The sequence below is a fragment of the Danio aesculapii genome, chromosome 11 (assembly GCF_903798145.1).
Source record: "Danio aesculapii chromosome 11, fDanAes4.1, whole genome shotgun sequence".
NCBI classification, from domain to species: domain Eukaryota; kingdom Metazoa; phylum Chordata; class Actinopteri; order Cypriniformes; family Danionidae; genus Danio; species Danio aesculapii.
The window spans coordinates 17122986-17142715 of NC_079445.1; the positions used below are offsets into that span (position 1 = coordinate 17122986).

General features: G+C 35.8%; 1 protein-coding gene across 1 annotated transcript; it reads left to right on the forward strand.

Moving 5' to 3' along the window:
- Positions 1–466: 466 nt before the first annotated feature.
- Positions 467–14864, forward strand: slc2a9l1 (solute carrier family 2 member 9, like 1). The gene is given in 17 exon segments (XM_056468569.1): positions 467–491; positions 848–943; positions 2245–2405; positions 3547–3671; positions 3760–3803; positions 3805–3837; positions 3839–3890; positions 5439–5513; positions 5516–5550; positions 5552–5588; positions 5672–5859; positions 6703–6813; positions 6910–7011; positions 7086–7161; positions 12586–12713; positions 14552–14588; positions 14591–14864. Coding segments are annotated over 17 exon segments (1470 nt in total). The 5' UTR covers position 467; the 3' UTR covers positions 14737–14864.
- Positions 14865–19730: the final 4866 nt, after the last annotated feature.

Genomic DNA, 19730 nt, shown 5'->3' on the forward strand with positions numbered 1-19730 from the left:
CGCATACTGGAATTTTTTCAGTAAAAGTGTTTCCATCATAATTTATGTTTAGTTTAGTTTATCTTTTCTTATTGAATAATAATTTTATCCTACTCAGTTATGCGCATATGTTTTTATGCACATTTCCAAAACTTATGCGCATCTTGGTGTTTCCATCAACCGATTTTTTTATGCACATATACAAAATGCGGATAAAAATAGGTGGATGGAAACATAGCTACTGGTTACAGGTCGAACATTCTTCAAATGGTCTTTTCTGTTTAACGGAAGAAAGAAACTCAAACAGGTTTGTAAGAAGTGCAGGATGAGTAAACAAGGATGAAAATTTCTGTCAGAAAATGTGACAAAAAGTGAAGAGTCATTCAGGAGTCAAATATTAATCCAAATCCTCCCCAGAATGCCTAACAGAGACAGTGTATATACTGGAGAGAAGCAGAGGAGCTTCATGACACAACGAAGAGGAAAACATGACGAGACTCCTGAAGCAGCTGGTAGGCTTTTTTTGACTTCAGAATCCTTTCGCCAGACTTTTGAAACTTGATGAAATCAGAATTATTATAGATGGATCAGAATTAATGTCTCAATATTAAAACAAAACAATCATAAATGCTAAACGAAGTGATAAAAAGATACATTTATTAATACATATCTTAATACATTTTTTTGAACTATATAATTTCTCATTTCTTTAAACAAAGCAGCAAGTTGAACTCTTAACCAAAGTGTTTATTTACTCAATGTGTCTCTGCATCAGAGAGAGAGAGAAATCCTTCTGTTCTAGCTCTGGAGATTAAATGAAATGTCTAAAGTGTTGTTGAGTACATTGTCAATGAGGAATTTTTTTTAGGCTGGTGGGAAAGCGGTGGTCTTAATCATTGTTTTGGGGTTTGGTGGATCATTTCAGAATGGATTTCATCTAACATCCATCAGCTCTCCTACTCCGGTATGCACCTGTGTTTCTGCTCAATCTATCCCAATTATTATGCTAAGAAATCAGGTTTCACTTTATTTTACTGGATCCTTGTGAGTTAGTCTAATTACATAATAATAATTAACATATAAGTGCTCAGGTTTCCCCCACAGTCCAAAGACATGCGGTACAGGTGAATTGTATAAGCTAAATTGGCCAGATTGGGTATTTCCCAGTGTTGGGTTCCGGCTGAAAGGGCATCCGCTGTGTAAAACATATCTTGGATAAGTTGGCTGTTCCACTGTGGTAACCCCTGATTAATAAAAGGACTAAGCCGAAAATGAATGAATGAATGAATGAATAATTAACATGTGCTTGCTGGCTGGGTTAGTTGCATAATCAGGCACGTTCACAAGCAAACGTCCTGCCATGCAATGACTTTACAGTTTATTAAAGTGACGTTTTAGTAGTTTGTTGCAATCCATTATAAAATAAATAAATAAATATTGAAATAAATCTGTAAAATAACTGAAAATTACTTTGAAAAACTAAAAAAAATGCCCATATAAGTCACTTTGTTAAACATTTCAACATCAAAAGATGCATTATAATCGAATTAAAGCTTAAATGAGTCAAAAACGGCCACAAATCACACAATGTAATAATTATTAGAATTTAGTGGCAATTATTTGTTATTTTTACACTGATAATTAATTAAATAACTAATGACAGAAAAAGGAAATTTTATTCTACTTACAATCAAAAATGTGTATATAGTTTTATTTTAGTTGAATATTTAATAGCAACACTAACAAACCAAACAATTTCACTCAGCCGTTTTACCGAAAAGTTCATTGAAATGTATATTTAAATGTACTCCATTAATTATAATACCCCCCACCACGTAGATATAACTACAATATTAAAAATAATGTGCATACGAATTTTTCATCACCAAAAAGACTCAACAAATCTAGATGTTCAAAATGTTACAGTGTCATTGATCACTATATACCAGATTGAGAGACAAGATTTCAAATAATAACCTCAAAACTGTTTTGCCTGACTAAAATGCTGACTTTCAGATAAAATAATAATTAAAATTAGTGCATGCTTTTACTGAAAAACAATTTTAAATATTTATTTTTACTGTCTATGATCAAGTGGGGGAAAAAAATCAGGGAGGAGAAGGTCATCTTACAAAGATCAAGGACACTGTAAAATAAAGCCTGACCAGAACACAGAATTTTCATATTGCCAATTCATTACAATACCTAAAGGAAGGTATGTATTTATTTTTATTCTTTTCAAATCTGTTATCTGTTTGTCCCCAGTATATTCAAAGCTTCATAAACAGCAGCTGGACTTATCATTATGGACATATTCCAAAAGAGAAGACCATCACCTTCATCTGGTCTGCTGTCGTTGCTCTGTATGGGTTAGGGGGTCTTGTTGGCTCCTCAAGCGTCAAATACTTAACTAGACGTCTGGGAAGGTTAATTACACTCATCCTTCCTTTTTTCTACAATGTGCCTTTTAACATTTTACTTTAGCTTTGGTATTATCTGTAAAACAAGAACTAGCATTGTCATCCCACTTCTACCACACACTCCTAAAAATAAAGGTCATTGATGGCTCCATGAAGAACCTTTAAAATCATTGGAACCTTTTAATTCCACAAAATAGTTCCTTTTACATTGGGGAAAAAATCTTATTTGAAGAACTTTTCACTGCTTCTGTGAAATTTACATTTAGATTTAATCATTTGGCAGACACATTTGTCCAAAGCGACTTACAATTGAGGAGACAGTCAGCAAATCAACACGACGAGTGCTACTTATATAAAGCAACTGTTAGGGCTCAGAGAATTAAATGCTAGAGTAAGGGAGTGGGGTTTTTGTGAGGGAAGTGAAAAGTGTTTCTACAGGTGGTGTGTCAAGCCCATATAGCTGTGTGAAGCACACTTCATAAATGCAATTTTCTTTTGTGTGTCTGGTTCAAATGTGCAAAAACTGGGGCCGTGTCAGTTAAAGTGTCAGAGAGATAAAGGGTGTTTCTACAGGTGGTTTGTAAAGTCCACTCACCTGTGTGAGGAACACTCAGTTTGGGTTGTTGTGTTGTGAGGGGGAAGGGGAAAATTACTGTAAAATATTGTGCATTTCTGAAGTGTACTTCACACAGGTGAGTGGGCTTGACAAACCCCCTTTAAACACACTCTTCTCTCTATATGCAACCGTACACTTTATCTAAACTCCATCTTAAAGAACTCAATAAGGAAAACAATATTTACTTGTGCAGCGTACCACAAATTATGTCAGCCTACTTTTTTTCTTCAACCTTAAAATACAAATTTTGCACAATCTGTTCTGTCTTAGTTATGTGTATAGTTGAAGTATTTATAGTATATGTTAGATTACGGCTCCAGTATATGTATAGGTTTAAAAAATAGTTCTTACGTCCAGTGTTGTGTTCTTATTTTATGTTTATGTTTATTTATGTAAGCATTGTACTCCTGCGAACCTGACATTTTGGTTCCACTGTATGTCCACACACGTAGCAGAATGACAGTATAGCTTAACTTAACTTGAAAACCCCTTGTGGTTTCTGTTTGTTTACTGTATACATTCTCTTTCCAGAAAAAGAACCACCCTCTTGAACAGTGCTAAAGCGGTTGTGGCCTCAGTAATCATGTACATAAGCAAACCGACATATTCCTTTGAGCTGATCCTTATAGCACGCTTCTTATTTGGGTTTATAGCAGGTACTTCATCAGACTATGATACATGTGAATATTACTTATAATAAAATGGGATGTGCATTGTGATTCACTTTGGCTCTTTGTTTTAAAGGGTTAGGTTTAAATGTTCATTCCATCTACCTTGGCGAGAGCTCACCCAAAGAAGATCAGAGGTGTGGTGTTGCTCACAAAGTGCTATATTTTTGGCCCTTGGCAAACTATCAGGACAATTTGCTGGCCTCAGGTATTAATTTATATTAAATTTAACATTTACGCAGCAAGAGATCCTGCTCAAAATGGAGAAAGAATATGACGGAGCTGTTTAGATAATTGTTACTGATTGTAGGGAGGCAGATCTGAATGTAAGCTAGCAGTCCGTTTTTAAAAAAGAGGGAGGGTTTAAATGGACTTTATATAATTAAGAAGGCATTGTTTTAGCGACACCAGTGGCCATTCACTGCACTACATTCTGCAATTTATTGATCATATACACTGTAAAACCTAATTAAGCTAACTCAAACTGTTTGAGGAAACCAATTGCGGCAAGCCATTTAAGTTTTTGAAAACAAAATTATTTGAGTACTGTAAACTTATTGTAAACTATTTTAAACTATATTTATACAACAGTTCGTCTGAATCTGATTGGCTAATAGCCGATATGCTGCCAGTAACAGCACTCGTGCAGCCTCTTACCCCCTTCACCACCAGTGGTGATATACAGCCACATTGCACTGCTTACTCGTGCGATATTGCTCATGTATATATGAGTCATATACACATATATTATTTGTGTTGATATTGTCCAACATTTAGAGTACTAGTAACTTTGAACATTTTAAGTTATGAGTTCAGTTAACTTAAACAAATGAAGTCCTAAACAACTATATAGCCTCTTAAATGGTTTAATATTGTTTTGGTATTGAGATACGTTAACACAAAAAAATATAAGTAATTAATTAACTCATTCGGTTTGAGTTCTGCTAAATATAATCAGTTATACGTTACCTCAACTCTTTATTCATTGAGTCATAATAACTTTTTTAAATTATAAGTTTAACTTATTTCATTTAGTGATTTTCACTGTTAGGATTTACAGTGTAGTCATAATACACAAATCAACTAATTAACAAATAAACATGGTGTCCTTGTTACAGTGTCCATTTAACTAGTGAGTAAGGGTCAGATAAGGGTTAGGTCTAAGGTTAGTTGAAAAGAAATGATACTAGAAAATTATTGTACCTTTATGTGCACTCTATGATTGTATCTCTTGCTTCCAAAAGTATTTTTGTCCCATTGAACCAAGAACAAATGTACTTGTCCACTGCAATTTGATTGGACCATGATGGCTGTGGTTTGCTATTCACTCATAAATAAATGACTTTGCTGTTTGGTTTTTTTCAAACTACTTATTTAAAATGAGCTGAAACAACACAATTCTCGAGTTTTTTTGTTTTATGTTTCAATGTTGAAATTTGTCAAAATTAATAAGTTAATCTAATTCTTTATGTCGTTCCAACACAATTGATTGTGTGGAACCCAGCATTTTTAGTGTTGATGAAACTCATCGAATAAGGAAAGAGATGTCACTGCAAGAGGGATGGGAAGTTAAATATTATGATGACTAATATCATGAATAAAAATGACACACTAAATCCATGATGACAAAAAATTGTGGATTTTAAACTATTGTCTACTGTATGATGTGGTTCTGGCAAGTGTATATATCTTCTTTATTGTATATATACAGTTTTTTTCTTGAACCTCTGTAAATTTTTCCAACTTTAGTCCCAGGGGAAATTCTTGGCCGCGAAGAGTGGTGGAACATTTTGTTGTGCTTCCCAAGTGTGTTTTGTGTGATCCAGTTGGCAGTTTACCATTTCTGCCTGATGCCCCTCGATATATTTCTGATCGAAAAAAACAACACTGAACAGTGTAGAAAAGGTAATGTTTATGTTCACCCAAATCAATTTATCCATCTGGTCAATCTATTTGTGTAAAATCCTATTGTGCGTTTTCATTGGCAGCACTGCAGTGTCTATGGGGACTAGGTGAGTATAAGATGGAGATCCAGGAGATGTCAGAAGAGCAGGCCGTCATTGGAGAGAAGCAAAATAAGAGTGTGTTGGATCTGCTGAGAGATAAAAGTGTGCGCTGGCAGGTCATCTCGCTGCTGGTTTTAAGCATAGGCATCCAGTTCAGCGGCATCTCTGCTGTAAATCATTTACCTTTTATCATACATTTCATAAAAATATTGTTTCTGAAGTTTCCAAATGTTTTGAAATGTGACCCATTTTGAACCCAGCCGTGGCTCATAATGAAAGCTATAGGTGACCTATTATTTAAAAGTGGAATATATGTTATGTCTCCAAAGCTTGGCGAAAACTGGCTTTAAGCTAGGTTATTTATTAAGAAATGTATCTGTATTGTATATGACATGGGCCTGTTTGGTAAGAACAATTCTGCAGGTGGTTTGCATGTGACAAATTGTAAAAGTAGACTTTTACATTACATAAAATAAAAAAATAAAAACAATAATAATAATTATAAGGCAAATTGATAAGTAAGATTTTTTTGCAACCATTAAATTGCAACCATTAGTGATTTATATGATTTATATATGAGATTAAAATACATGTTAGCTAGATCATGTTTTAGAATATGAAATATTCTCACTAATATTTGTAAAGGAAACAAAGGGCCCTATATGTTCCGTTTACTTATAATTCAAGTAATATGGAAAACGAACATTGGATTTTTTTAAATGCGTGTGCTTGTTAAACAATATAATTTCTAAAGAGAATTTTTCTCTAAAGAAGTTGTAAATCCACCCCGTTAGAGCATCATTATCGACGTTTTACATTATAACTAACGTGGTTCAAATGATGGATCTGCGACAAGCAACTACGGTTTTGGGAAAACACTCGTCACTACATCGTTCTTTTCCCAAACGATGCAATCGTACTATGATAGTTCAGCTGTGAGTTATGTTGTTGTTTGGGAAAAGCACTCCAGATCTTGTAAAAATGTTGTGATCTTTTCCTCTTTCTGCTCACAGATTACCATCTTCTCTTTCAACATCTTTCTGGAAGCAGGTATTCCAGAAGACAAGATCCGTTACGTCACTCTGGGAATAGGAGCATCTGAAGTTCTCATCACCATAACCTGTGTGAGTTCTAGAGAAACACAGCTATCGATAATCAAATGAAGAGCATCAACTTACTTGTATTTTTTTAACGGTATCTGTGCTTGTGCACATTTGTAGGGTCTGTTCATTGAGAGAGTGGGGAGAAAACCATTGATGTGGAGAAGGGTTTGGGGGCATGTCAGTCGTTATGGCATTATCATAGTCACTCTGTACCTAAGGGTAAGTCTCTATCATTTAATGGTCCACAGCAATCAGTGCAGACGTTTATCACATTCCCTCTGGTTCATCCGCAGGAATACAGCACTGTGATGCCATATTGCACTGTCTTGCTTATTTTCTTGTTCATCATTTTCTATGGTGGAGGCCCAGGTAAACTATCTATATATTTATATTTAAGGGACAAGTTTCTGGTCCCTTAATTTGTCTGGTTGGGCAATTTTCCAAAAGTATTTATTTAACTGTTATACGCTACACCTTGAGATTACTGGTTTGCACATCCTTTTGACTTCAGACTGTCTAAGGGGTTAAATAATCTAAAAAATTATCTTATTAATTACTCACCCTCATGATGTTCCGAACCCCTTAGAAAACCCCTTCAATTCGTCAGAACACACATTAAGATATTTTATATGAAATCTGAGGAATCCCTCAGTCAGTATAGAAAGCAATTGTCCATATTTACAAGGACACTTCAAGTAGATGTGCAAAAAAGTTTAAAAGTTAAAGGTGCAGTAGGTGAATTCCAGAATGCTAGCATTAGCATAATAGCTTAGAAATTGACATCCCTCCCCGCCATCCAAAGCCACGCCTCCTTAAGTCATGAGCGCACGAACGATGATGACGAACACTTGATCATGTCCTTCACCAGTTAGAAAATTCTATGGAAACACGCACTTTGTCCAGCTTAGTTGTTGACAGGCCAGCGGGTGCAGGAATTATATTTCCCCAAAACTGGCATTGGGGTAAAGTTGGTTTTATATTGGCACATTCACACTTTCTCCTCAATAATATAATTTCAGAAAAGTATTGTTTGCTAATTCTAAACAATGAAATCATATAATGAGTCAAAGCCTATAAAATACAACATTGTTCACAGTCAATGAAATAGTGCTAATTACGGTGGCTTGAGAAAGCCAACACACTGTTATACTACATAAACTTATAATTCTTCCGTCTTCTTCTTCTTCTTTGTCATCTTCTTCTTCTCTGAGACTAATTTCTATTTGCATGTCCTCCTAGATTGTTCATACTACAACCACTAAACCAACAAACTAACTCCAAACCTCCAAACTGGTCTGACTCGAGTTGCTATATCTTTTCCAACTGATCCGACTTATGGTTTTCGAAAACTGACCCTGAAAATTTTAACATTAGAACAAACTTTATGACCTCAAAACTTTCTACCAGACTCTCATACAGACTTAAGGTTAGGCTCGTTTAACTCAGACTATCAATCTGCCAATCACTGATGGCATTTAAACTTACTAGTCACACCCTAGCAACCACTTGCGGCACCTTAGCAACTGTCCCATAGACTTCCATTGTAAAAAAAACTCCATTGACTTTACATTGGACATACTAACAACAATCCATACTAGCAATATACTAATCTATACTAGAAACATAGTAACGACATACTAATTATACTAGCAACGTGGTACATAATTCATACTAAGTTCATGCTAACAACATGCTAATTTTATGCTAAAAACATGCTAGCAACATGCTAATTCATACTAGAACCATGGTATTTATGTTAGCAACTGCCTAACCACCACTCAGAACACCCTAGCAACTGCCTATCAACACCTTAGCAACCAACTAGCAACACCTTAGCAACTGCCTAGCAACATCTTAGCAACCACCTAGCAACACCTTAGCAACTGCCTATCAACCATCAGAACACCCTAGCAACCACCTAGCAACATCTTATCAACCACCATAGCAACACCCTAGCAATGGCCTAGCAATACCTTAGCAACGACCTGTCAACTCCTTGGCAACCACCTAGCGACAACTCAGAACACCCTAGCAACTACCTAGCAACAACTTAGCAACCGCCTAGCAATACCTTAGCAACTGCCCAGAAACCACCCAGCAACACCTTAGCAAATGCCTAGCAACACTTTAGCAACCACCTAGCAACACCTTAGCAACTGCCTATCAACCAATCAGAACACCCTAGCAACCACCCTAGCAACATCTTATCAACCACCTAGCAACACCCTAGCAATGGCCTAGCAATACCTTAGCAACGACCTGTCAACTCCTTGGCAACCCACCTAGCGACAACTCAGAACCCCTAGCAACTACCTAGCAACAACTTAGCAACCGCCTAGCAATACCTTAGCAACGCCCAGAAACCACCCAGCAACACCTTAGCAAATGCCTAGCAACACTTTAGCAACCACCTAGCAACGCCTTAGCAACCACCGAGCAACCCCTTAGCAGCCACCCAGAACACCATAGCAACCACCTAGCAATGCCTTAGCAACCACATATAACACCCTAGAAATGCCTTAGCAGCTACCCAGAACACCCTAGCAACTGCCTGGCAACACCTTATCAACCACCTAGCAACACCTTAACAACTACCTGGAACACCCTAGCAACACTATAGCAACTGCCTAGCAACCACTCAGAACACTTTAGCAACCGCTAGCAACACCTTAACAACCAGTCAAAACCCCTTAGCAACACCTAAGAAACTGCCTAGCAACCATTCAGAACACCCTAACCATAGCCTAGCAACATCTAAGCAACCACTCAGAGCACCCTAGCAACCATCCAGACTACCTTAGCAACCACTCAGAACCCACTATCAACAGTTTAGCGAGAAACAAGCCAATCCATACTAGAAACATGCTAACCTATGAAGTTATAACAGTTTCAAACTTCTTAAAATTACTTCAATTATTTAAACTTTAAAACTACTTCAAACTTTCAGACTAGGCTTTCTCAACGAACTTTACTGTTCTAGTTTTGTTACACGCTATTTCAGGCCCAAAATTCAAAGTAACGTTAGAGTGGGAGCGTTTCACAGGCTGTCACTGTTCAAAAATGAACGAATGTGTGAATATAAATCAATCTTCACCTCAGTAAAGCTGGTTAGGTGGAAGAGCACTATTTACTTATGTTTCATTATCTAACTAAATACAAATCAGATCAGAAAAAAGGAGTGCTAAAAACAGAAATATGCTGCCATTGTTTTACGTTACACGTACTTTACCAAGACAACAAGTGACTTCATTTTCAACTGTGCTTGTTGATCCTCGTACATTGCTTGGTTTCAGCTCCTTTTACGCTTGAATGACTAAATGAATGCTTTGGTCTATTTAACTGACTATATTATCGATGCTGCAAAAGGTACTCCGTGAAGTCAATATTTTGCCGGACGTTTTCAGTAGCTGAAAAAACACCCCCTTGCAAATAAACTCATTCATAAACAAGAACACAATCTACATAAGCTTTGCATGGCTAAAATAGTTTTAAAACATACCTGTCTAAAAGTAATACTTTAGTTTTAAAATCTGTCATCCTTCTGATCGTTATTTTGAACTGCATAACGTCATTTGCCTCCAGCGTGCAAAGTAACTCCGATATTGACTCAGGATTTAGAAAAGTTTTGATTTTGCAATTTTGGCAGAAGCCCTTTCAAAAACAATCTTTCTTATTATGGATACAACGCCACGTTGATCTTTCAGAAAGAAGTCTTGATGCAGAGTTTGCCAGATGCCTCTTTCTGTCAGCTGTAGGTGGCCATGCTTCACATGTACTCACAAATGATGTATCTATCTGCTTAAAGGGCAATGAAAACCCTCTTTTTCAGTTCAAGTCTACCTCAGAAACTTTTCAAAAATGCCCATAGATGGGCTTGGAGCAGGCCTGTGAGCAGAGGGAGGAGTGGGCATGGCCGACAGTCAAGGGAAAAAAAATGGAGCGAACTGTCAGTTGGCTCACAAAATGAGACACAAATCGTGAGGAGAGCCATGATTTTATAGTTTACAAAGTTAAAATGCAAAGAAATAAACAGTAAGTAATTTAATACCCACACATAACCACATACACATAACCACATTTTGTTCTATCATTATAAAGATAATCATAATGGTAACACTTTACAATAAGGTTCATTAGTTAATGCATTTACTAACATGAACTAATCATGAACAACACTTGTACAGCATTTATTAATCATAATTGAACATTTACTAATGCATTAATAACATCCAAGTCCATGCTTGTTAACATTAGTTAATGCACCGTGAGTTAACATGACCTAACAATGGACAACTTTATTTTCATTAACTAATGTTAACTAACATGAACAAATACTGTAGTAAATGTTTTGTTCATTGTTTGTTCATGTTAGTAAATGCATTAATTAACATTAACTAATGAACCTTATTGTAAAGTGTGACCATCGTGTTTATATAAACACTATAAATGAGGAGGACTTCTATCATCTTCAATCCACGGGTCTGAATGCAGACATTGGATAGCAATGCAGTTTCTTGCCCTGCCTATTCCAACCATTCACCGTGCTGGTAAAATCTGGAGGATTTTAAACATGTGTGGACACAGCAGCACGGATAAAGGCCAAGTGTCTCAATTGTAACCTGATGGTAACGAACTCCACTGATAAAAGACAAAGTCCGCCATTCTCCAATTCTCGTACAGCTCTCCCGACAAAAATGCTTGCTGCAAACCAACAGCTTTGCTGTATCACATACGACCCGTGTCTCACCCAGTCATTGGGTCTCCCAGCTTGGCAGGTCTGCTTTGCCTTCGGAAAGCACTTGCGCTCATGAATAATCAAGAAGCAGGCTCTTCTCATAGGATAGAGAAGCTCCGCTATGAATAATAATGAGAAACTGACGCGTCATTACTCCACTTGCAGGTTTGCCATACGTCACCGATTTTGATCTCGCCCCAAAAATTATTTTAAACCCGAAGATGAAATTAGCTGACAAAAGCTTAAAATTATCCAGTTTTCCCAACAATTAAAGCTGACAGCTGCTAACATTGTCTTAACTGATGCTCAACACATACAAATCTGTTAACATCTCAAAAAAAGTAGTCCAGGGAACCCTGAAAGAGGTTGTGCAGAAATACGCATTTAAATAAGTTGACAGACAGTCTGAGTTACCTGTTGTAATTGAGTTATTTGTCGGCCCGACAATTTTTAACCGGACGAACATTTTTTAGTCTTTTGCTTTACCTAGAAAATAAAAGTACATGTAAATACATTTAGATCATTTACTTTAATCAGTAAAATCGGAATGGGAAGAGACTTTTAACCAGCACAACAAAAAATGTTTCTGACAACAATCATCTACTGCACCTTTAAACATGTATGTTTGTGCTGCGTACAAATAAACTCACTTGCTATATTTAACTCATAAACTAAATCCATAATCCATAAAATGAATGTTGAATCTGCTTCATCCATGTCTGTCTCTGTCACTGACTGCTGTTTATCTGATGTGAAGCAGCAGGAGAAACAAACACACACATGGAAAGGGTGGGCAGAGAGAACCAGCTCATTTGCATTTAAAGACACAGGCTACAAAAACAGCTACACCGTCCTCAGAATTGAAAATGGCCATATTTTGAAGGGTATAACAAATTATCTGAGGGCCATTTTGAGATTAAACTTTACAAACACGTTCTGGAGACACCAAAGACTTATTTTACATCTTGTAAAGGGGGTAAAATAGGAGTCCTTTAAAAAAAGCATATGTGTTATACATCAGCTAGTGAAAATAACTCATACTGGTTTGTTGTTGACAGCTGCAACAGTAGGAGCGCTGTGCAATGAGATGTTCATCCAATCATACCGTCCAGCTGCATTTGTGTATATCGGTTTTCTGCGCTGGATAGGATTCACCCTTCTTGGATTCGTCTTTCCATTCCTAATTGTAAGTCAATACCCCGCCAAAATATAAGCATTTGAATATAAAGCAATGTTTGCGTATATCCATATAACTGACCACAGGCTGTTGAATTGTTAGAAAAAAGAAAGTATACAGTGAGGTGGTAATGCCTCAGGTTTGCATTATCATCTATTATTCCATGGTCTGTTGAAATTCTTGTTTCTGATTGGCTAGAAGGTGTGGAATAAAATTGTTTATTGCACAGGTATAGTTTGATCATCTGTAGTATCCATAGTAACTCAGTTACTGCACAATTAATCAAAGTACATTTTTAATCAATGCACTTTTGTCAGTAAAGCCGGTTCTGTGATCAGTAATAAATCTCCCAAAAGTTTTTACTCCAATCTCACTAAAGACTGTTCAGAAATATGATGCTGTTTTTTGCGCTATTTATGACGTATTTAAATATCACTTTAATGACGTCATGTTCCGGGAAAACTGAAATTGTTTTGTGGACGTCTGTGACAGAGACGTTTATTTCCTGGTTTTGTGCCAGGAATTATTCATTTACAAATTAAGCACTGCTACAGGAGTACCACGCCAAAGCCATATAAACTGTGCCTGGGCCCAATTCGAAGCACTCACATTTGTCAAACGAACCGGAAAATGTGGGTCAAACATGCCTGGGCACGGTTCGGATAGCCAAGTGTGAGTACACCCTAAACCTTTGGTTGATTCAGCAACTGCTATAGGGATTTCCTGGGTTTCTTCTTTTGCGTTTTCAGAGTTTCTGTATTACAGCACCCTCTGGTCTATAGAATGACATTTGCTACTGATCACAGAACCGTGAATTGAAGCTTTTGCTAAATCATGATTGTGTTGTGATTTCATTTCAATTTAGTGTGCAGCCCTAGTTGCCTGTGGCCTTCATTTTCTGTGAACTCTGTGTCCTTGAGATTACGCAAAGTAATCAATAATCAAGTCGTTCTTAATTTTGTTATGATTTTTTTCATATTTGTAGGCTGTAGTACACCCCCACAATCTATCTTTTAAATTTATATTTTTAATAAGAAGCTTTACAATATTATATTTGTGCATATACATTAGTTTAGTCAGCACTGAAGCAAAATCTGGAGCTAATCTAACAAAGAACTTACAATAATGGTTTCAAAAATTCATAGCCCAAATTTATTTGTTAGGGAAATGTATTTCCGCTATTATTTTTAAAAATAGCAAAAATCAAGAAAAACAAAAAATATACACAATGTTGTTGAAATTTTGTAGTTTGTAATTTTTTTTTTTTGTGCAATATTCTGCATGAATGGAAATGTATTATCTTTCCATTTCTAATTATGTTCATTGACTAAAAATATTGTTTTAATAAATATATCTGTTTAATAAATCTTTTTTTTGTTCAAATGCACCAAAATAGTTATATTCACGAAGAAATGGATACAAATATTTATTTTCAAAATGGAGTTTACTCATTTATGCTGAGCACTGTAGATGAAATTATTCAGCATAGTGATATAGAATATCCAAACTACTTAAGCTGAGCCCAGAAAATAACTTCACTCCGCTTCAATGACACTAAAATATATCCTGCAGTCTGTGTGTTTTCACAAATGCAGCATTAGTAATGTCATTCCAGCTTTACATTTTACAAATCTTTTTTATAAGTGATTCTTTCAAAGTCAATCTTTTTTAAAACTCATAAAGAACCAAATCAAATACAAAATGATTCTTTTATGCATCTCCTATTATATGTCTTCTATCTGAACAATGTGTAATACCAGGCTTTCAGGTGCGCCTTTGAAAACTGCTCCATGGTCACAGAGGGACTCACCTTAACAAAAGACTACATTCCTCCTGTGTTTCCGCAGGTCGTTCTGAAGTCTCTGAGCTTTGTTCTCTTCTCCTGCATTGTCTGCTATCCGCTCTCTACATCTTTTTCATCCTTCCTGAAACAAAAGGCAAAACCATCCTTGAGATTTCGCAAGAGTTTCAGAAGATCAGAGTGTGTGGATCCCCCAAAGAAGACATCATGTTCCTAGAGACCAAGCTGTAAAGTTCATGAAATTTAGTCTCCGTTATATGGACTGCTGCACAAAATGTTACATTATTGTCATATTTATCATTATAATATTTATTAAGACAGACAGTTTAGCTAATACTATATTAAAGGGATCATTTACAGCCAGCTACTAGAACAGTAATCATAAAAATCAGTTCTTACTCATTTCAACGCATGTCAAAACTTTAAAGACAATACATATTTAGAATACACCGGGTTATTGGTTTTTATCTAGTTATTTATGTTGTAAATAATGCTCATAGTGTTTTGGGTTTGTTTGATTATGTCTGTTTGAAAGTATTTTCAGTGGTGTAGGAATGAATTTGCAATAAAATTGTGTACAAACAAACAGATGTAGTGCACTTTTTTCTAATGTTACAGTGATTTTACATTGGACATGTGCTGCACAATGCAACTAATAACAAGAACCCATTATAATCATGATTCTGTTGTGAATCTATGTGTGGTGTGACATGACAAATCCAAAAAATGAATGAGGGAATACTGAAATCTCAAAAACTGCTTGTTGAACTCGCAGTTAAAAGGCACCTATGATGAAAATCTTTTGTAAGCTGTTTGGACAGAACTGCGTCTACTGTGTCCACAGTCATATTAGGGTGATGTAAAGACAATAAGTCTCTCTTTTTCCGGATATTAAAATAGCATCAAAATCCCTCCTATTGATTGACAGCCATGTATTAACATGTCTCCATAGTAATGCATATAATCATATCAACAAGCCAGGATGTGCGCAAAGCAACTGGGATGTAAAGATCTGTTCAGCTCACTGTGATTATCAATCATCATCAAATGTGATCAAGTTTGTAATGAATTACAGTGATTTTACCGTTTTTATCACCACAGCCGCATGTTTGTACAATCATAAAAGATGCTTCAATCCTGGTTTGTGTGAAATGTTCTGTCAGAAATGTTCTGGTGCAGAAACATTTTGCATTTTTCAATGAACTAACACTGGTGAAATCCAGATCCAGCTGGTTCACTTTGGTCGCTAGGTTCAGAACAGACAAACAGTTTAGTTTAACAGTGTGAGCTAAGTTGAACACATTACTACACTATTGAATTTCTAATATAAAATGAGCTATATTTACATCTAATTTGTTGATCTATGCAATTATTACACAGATGGTCTTGCTGCTATTTGAAAGGAGGGTTGAATTTATGTACAGGCATTTGTTTTAAGCATGTGTCAATTGTTTTACATTCAGGGAAGCCTAGTTAAAAAAAAAAAACATTAATTAATTAATTAATTTAAAAAAATGTGTGTGTGTGTATTTTTTATCCAACAGCCGACCACACCAAAAGAAGATTTCAGAATAACATAATAACAATGTGGCTCTTAAAATCTCTGTTAGTAAAGTTGCTGCTCCTGAACCATAATTAAATGCGTGAAGCACATGTTCACAGAAAAAATGCATCATTTTTTATTGCTGTTTTGAGCTGGTATTATTATTATTATTATTATTATTATTATTATTATTATTGTTGTTGTTGTTGTTGTTGTTGTTATATATTTGAAACAGTTGTGTCACAATAAAAAAAAAACTAACCCTTTACTGCCCTACCAAGAAAAAATTGGATTGCATTTCTTAACTCCTAATATTGCTAGTTATCCCAATCAATGCATTTATTTCAACACATCCCATTATTTCTAAATATAAACCTCTATGGTTTATATGTCAGTTTATGGTAAAAGTAACGGAATTAATACATATACTGTGAAAATCAGAAAATATGAAGTGAAAGACCAATTTATTTAAAAACATAATCAAAGTAAAACATTTTTGAATACTAAATCATCTTTATTTTTTGAAGTATGCCATAAAATATTTCAGATACTTATTTAACATGTGTTCTTGTTTTTTTTAAAAAAATTTTTACAGTAAAACCAAAATCAAGTGTAGTAGTGCAACAGAACTATGTTTGTTTGATTTTTGAAACCAACAATGCTCTGTGTAAACCATTACTTAAAAGAGTCATTCTTTAAATGACTTTAACAGTCATTATTTAAAACAGTCAAAACATGGTTAGTTTCCCAGTGGTGGAAGGGCATCCTCTGCGTAAAGACATATGCTGGATCAGTTGGCAGTTTATTCTGCTGGCAACCCCTAATTAATAAAGGGACTAAGCAAAAAAGAAAATGAATGAATGAATGAATGAATGAATGAATGAATGAATGAATGAATGAATGAATGAATGAATGAATGAATGAATGAAAATATGGTCAACCATTTGGTAGAGCAGTCAGTTAATTATTTTATGAAAATAAACCCGGTTCTCTGGGGTGCACACATGATACACGCTATACATATTCACACTCTATATACATGATACACTCTATACATATGCACACATGATACATTCCATACATATACAGACATGATACACTCCAAACATATGCACACATGATACAATCTATACATATGCTACTGTGAGTTGATGAACACATACAACAAACACTTGATACACAGGCACACATGATACACTCTATGTATATTCACACTCTATACACATGATACACTTTATACATTAGACGCATATACAAATATATACATATTCTATACATATACACACCAGTCAGGGTCTGGCATAGAACCCGGGTCTCTGACGTGAGAGGTGAGTTACGCTACCACTGAGCTACTAAGAGTCGACGAACACATCGAAAGGCAACTTGCTTGATATACTCCATACACACCCACACATAATACACTCTATACACATGCACACATGATTCAGTCTATACATATATGATACACATATGTCAGGGGTTTGGGGTAGAACCCGGGTCTCTGACATGAAAGTTGAGTCACGTAACCTTTATAAATAAAAGAAGATTGACCAAAAGAGGTCTTGCGTCTAGGGACAATACATTTTCCTCATGTCATAGAACGTGTCGTTCGCAATGTTTTCTCTAATTTGGAATTTTTATTTTTTTTAACGATGGAGCAGAAAGATTGTGAATAATTTAAAAAACAAAACAAATTTTGGAATATTTGATAATATTATCAAAATTTAAGAAACTATTTATTTTTAAGATATCGCAGTGATGGTACAACCGAGGCGTTTAATCATGAATTTTAAGTGCTCTCTTGTATAATGATTCCAACTGTGTCAAAGATGATTTACATGCCTGAGACCAGCTCGTTATACAGTACAGTATTTAAATACACACCACAGGCCTCAAATGTCAGAGAATCTCTGATATGTTTAACATTTCTTAGATTAAATCTCAATGTGGTAGCAAGTTTTTTAATATGAGTTTTAAAATTAGTCCAACATGAAGCCTAAATATTTGAATTCAGTGACATTTTAATACTTTGCCCATTTATAAAAATTTCTAAAACATTCTACAGGATCTTATTCTACATAATACCTAAACATGAGCAGCAAATTAGGAGTTTATTAAGGCAAACATCACAACAAATGTTTTGTTATTATTACGTTTTGTCTTAATAAGTGTGTTCTAATTTTCAATGGGTTCAAAGATGTTTTTAAGAAATATACTCTGCTTTTGATCTGCGCTTTGTGTTGTTAAGAGATGTTTGACAAGTTTCATGCATTTATACTAGCATTCGAATATGTAAAACTACTGATTCTTTTATTTCTTTCACATTAACTGAAAATGTCTAACTGCATTATGTAACATCTGAAAACAAAAACATTCTCCTTTTTAAAATCAACGTAGGCCTACCAGTTACTCCTTAACTAGCCCATCAAACATTAAAAAGCAAACTCTCTCTCTCTCCATTTCTCATGTACAGAGTGCAGATAGATATAATTGAAGCATTCAGTGATGTCAAGCGCTCAGAATATGCCCACCCATACTGTTGCGCAGGGGCAGTGTGTTTGCTGAGGTTCAGATCAGGGACTTTCTGTCTTATCAGTCCTGGACAGGCTATGTGAGCTTCCCACCCTCATTAACTGTTTAATATGTACTGAGTGAACTTCACACACACCAATAATGATTGACACAACTAGATGCTTTATCGCCACCTCAGCTGTTTCATAGGATTAATTTAGCTGACTGACAATGATTATGGACATCCCAAAACACCCTGTTATATCATTATTGGAAAGACTTTATGGGCATGACATAATGTCCATTGGGAAAACCAATGTTATAAGCTTGTGAAGAAATGTTACACTAAAGAAACACTGAAAATAAGGGAACAGATTCTGCCACTGGAGGAGAACGTTTTCAAAAGGTACATTTTTGTACCCAAAAGATCCACATACAAATTAGTACCAAGTGTAAAAGTACAAAAGTGTCACATTAGAATGGACCTGTTAGGTACAAACATGTATTGTTTAACAGTAACATTTATGTCTGAGAGTTTACTGGAAGCACAGGCCCAAAACTAAATTTAATCAATTCTTTTGATGCCTTTTAGTAACCTCAATATACACTCACCGGCGTTATTAGGTACACCTTACTAGTACCGGGTTGGACCCCCTTTTGCCTTCAGAACTGCCTTAATCGTGGCATAGTTTAACAAGATACTGGAAATATTCCTCAGAGATTTTGGTCTATATTGACATGATAGCATCTCACAGTTACTGCAGAATTATCGGCTGCACATCCATGATACGAATCTCTTGTTCCACCACATCCCAAAGGCGCTGAAATCTGGTGACTGTGGAGGCCATTTGAGTACAGTGAACTCATTGTTATGTCCAAGAAAGCAGTCTGAGCTAATTCACGCTGATTGATATGGCACGTTATCCTGCTGAAAGTAGCCATCAGAAGATGGGTACACTGTGGTCATAAAGGGATGGACATGGTCAGCAACAACACTCAGGTAGGCTGTGGCGTTGACACGATGCTCAATTGGTACTAATGGGTCCAAAGTGTGCCAAGAAAATATCCCCCACACCATTACACCACCACCAGCAGCCTGAACTGTTGATGCAAGGCAGGATGGATCCATGCTTTCTTGTTGTTGACGCAAAATTCTGACCCTACCATCCAA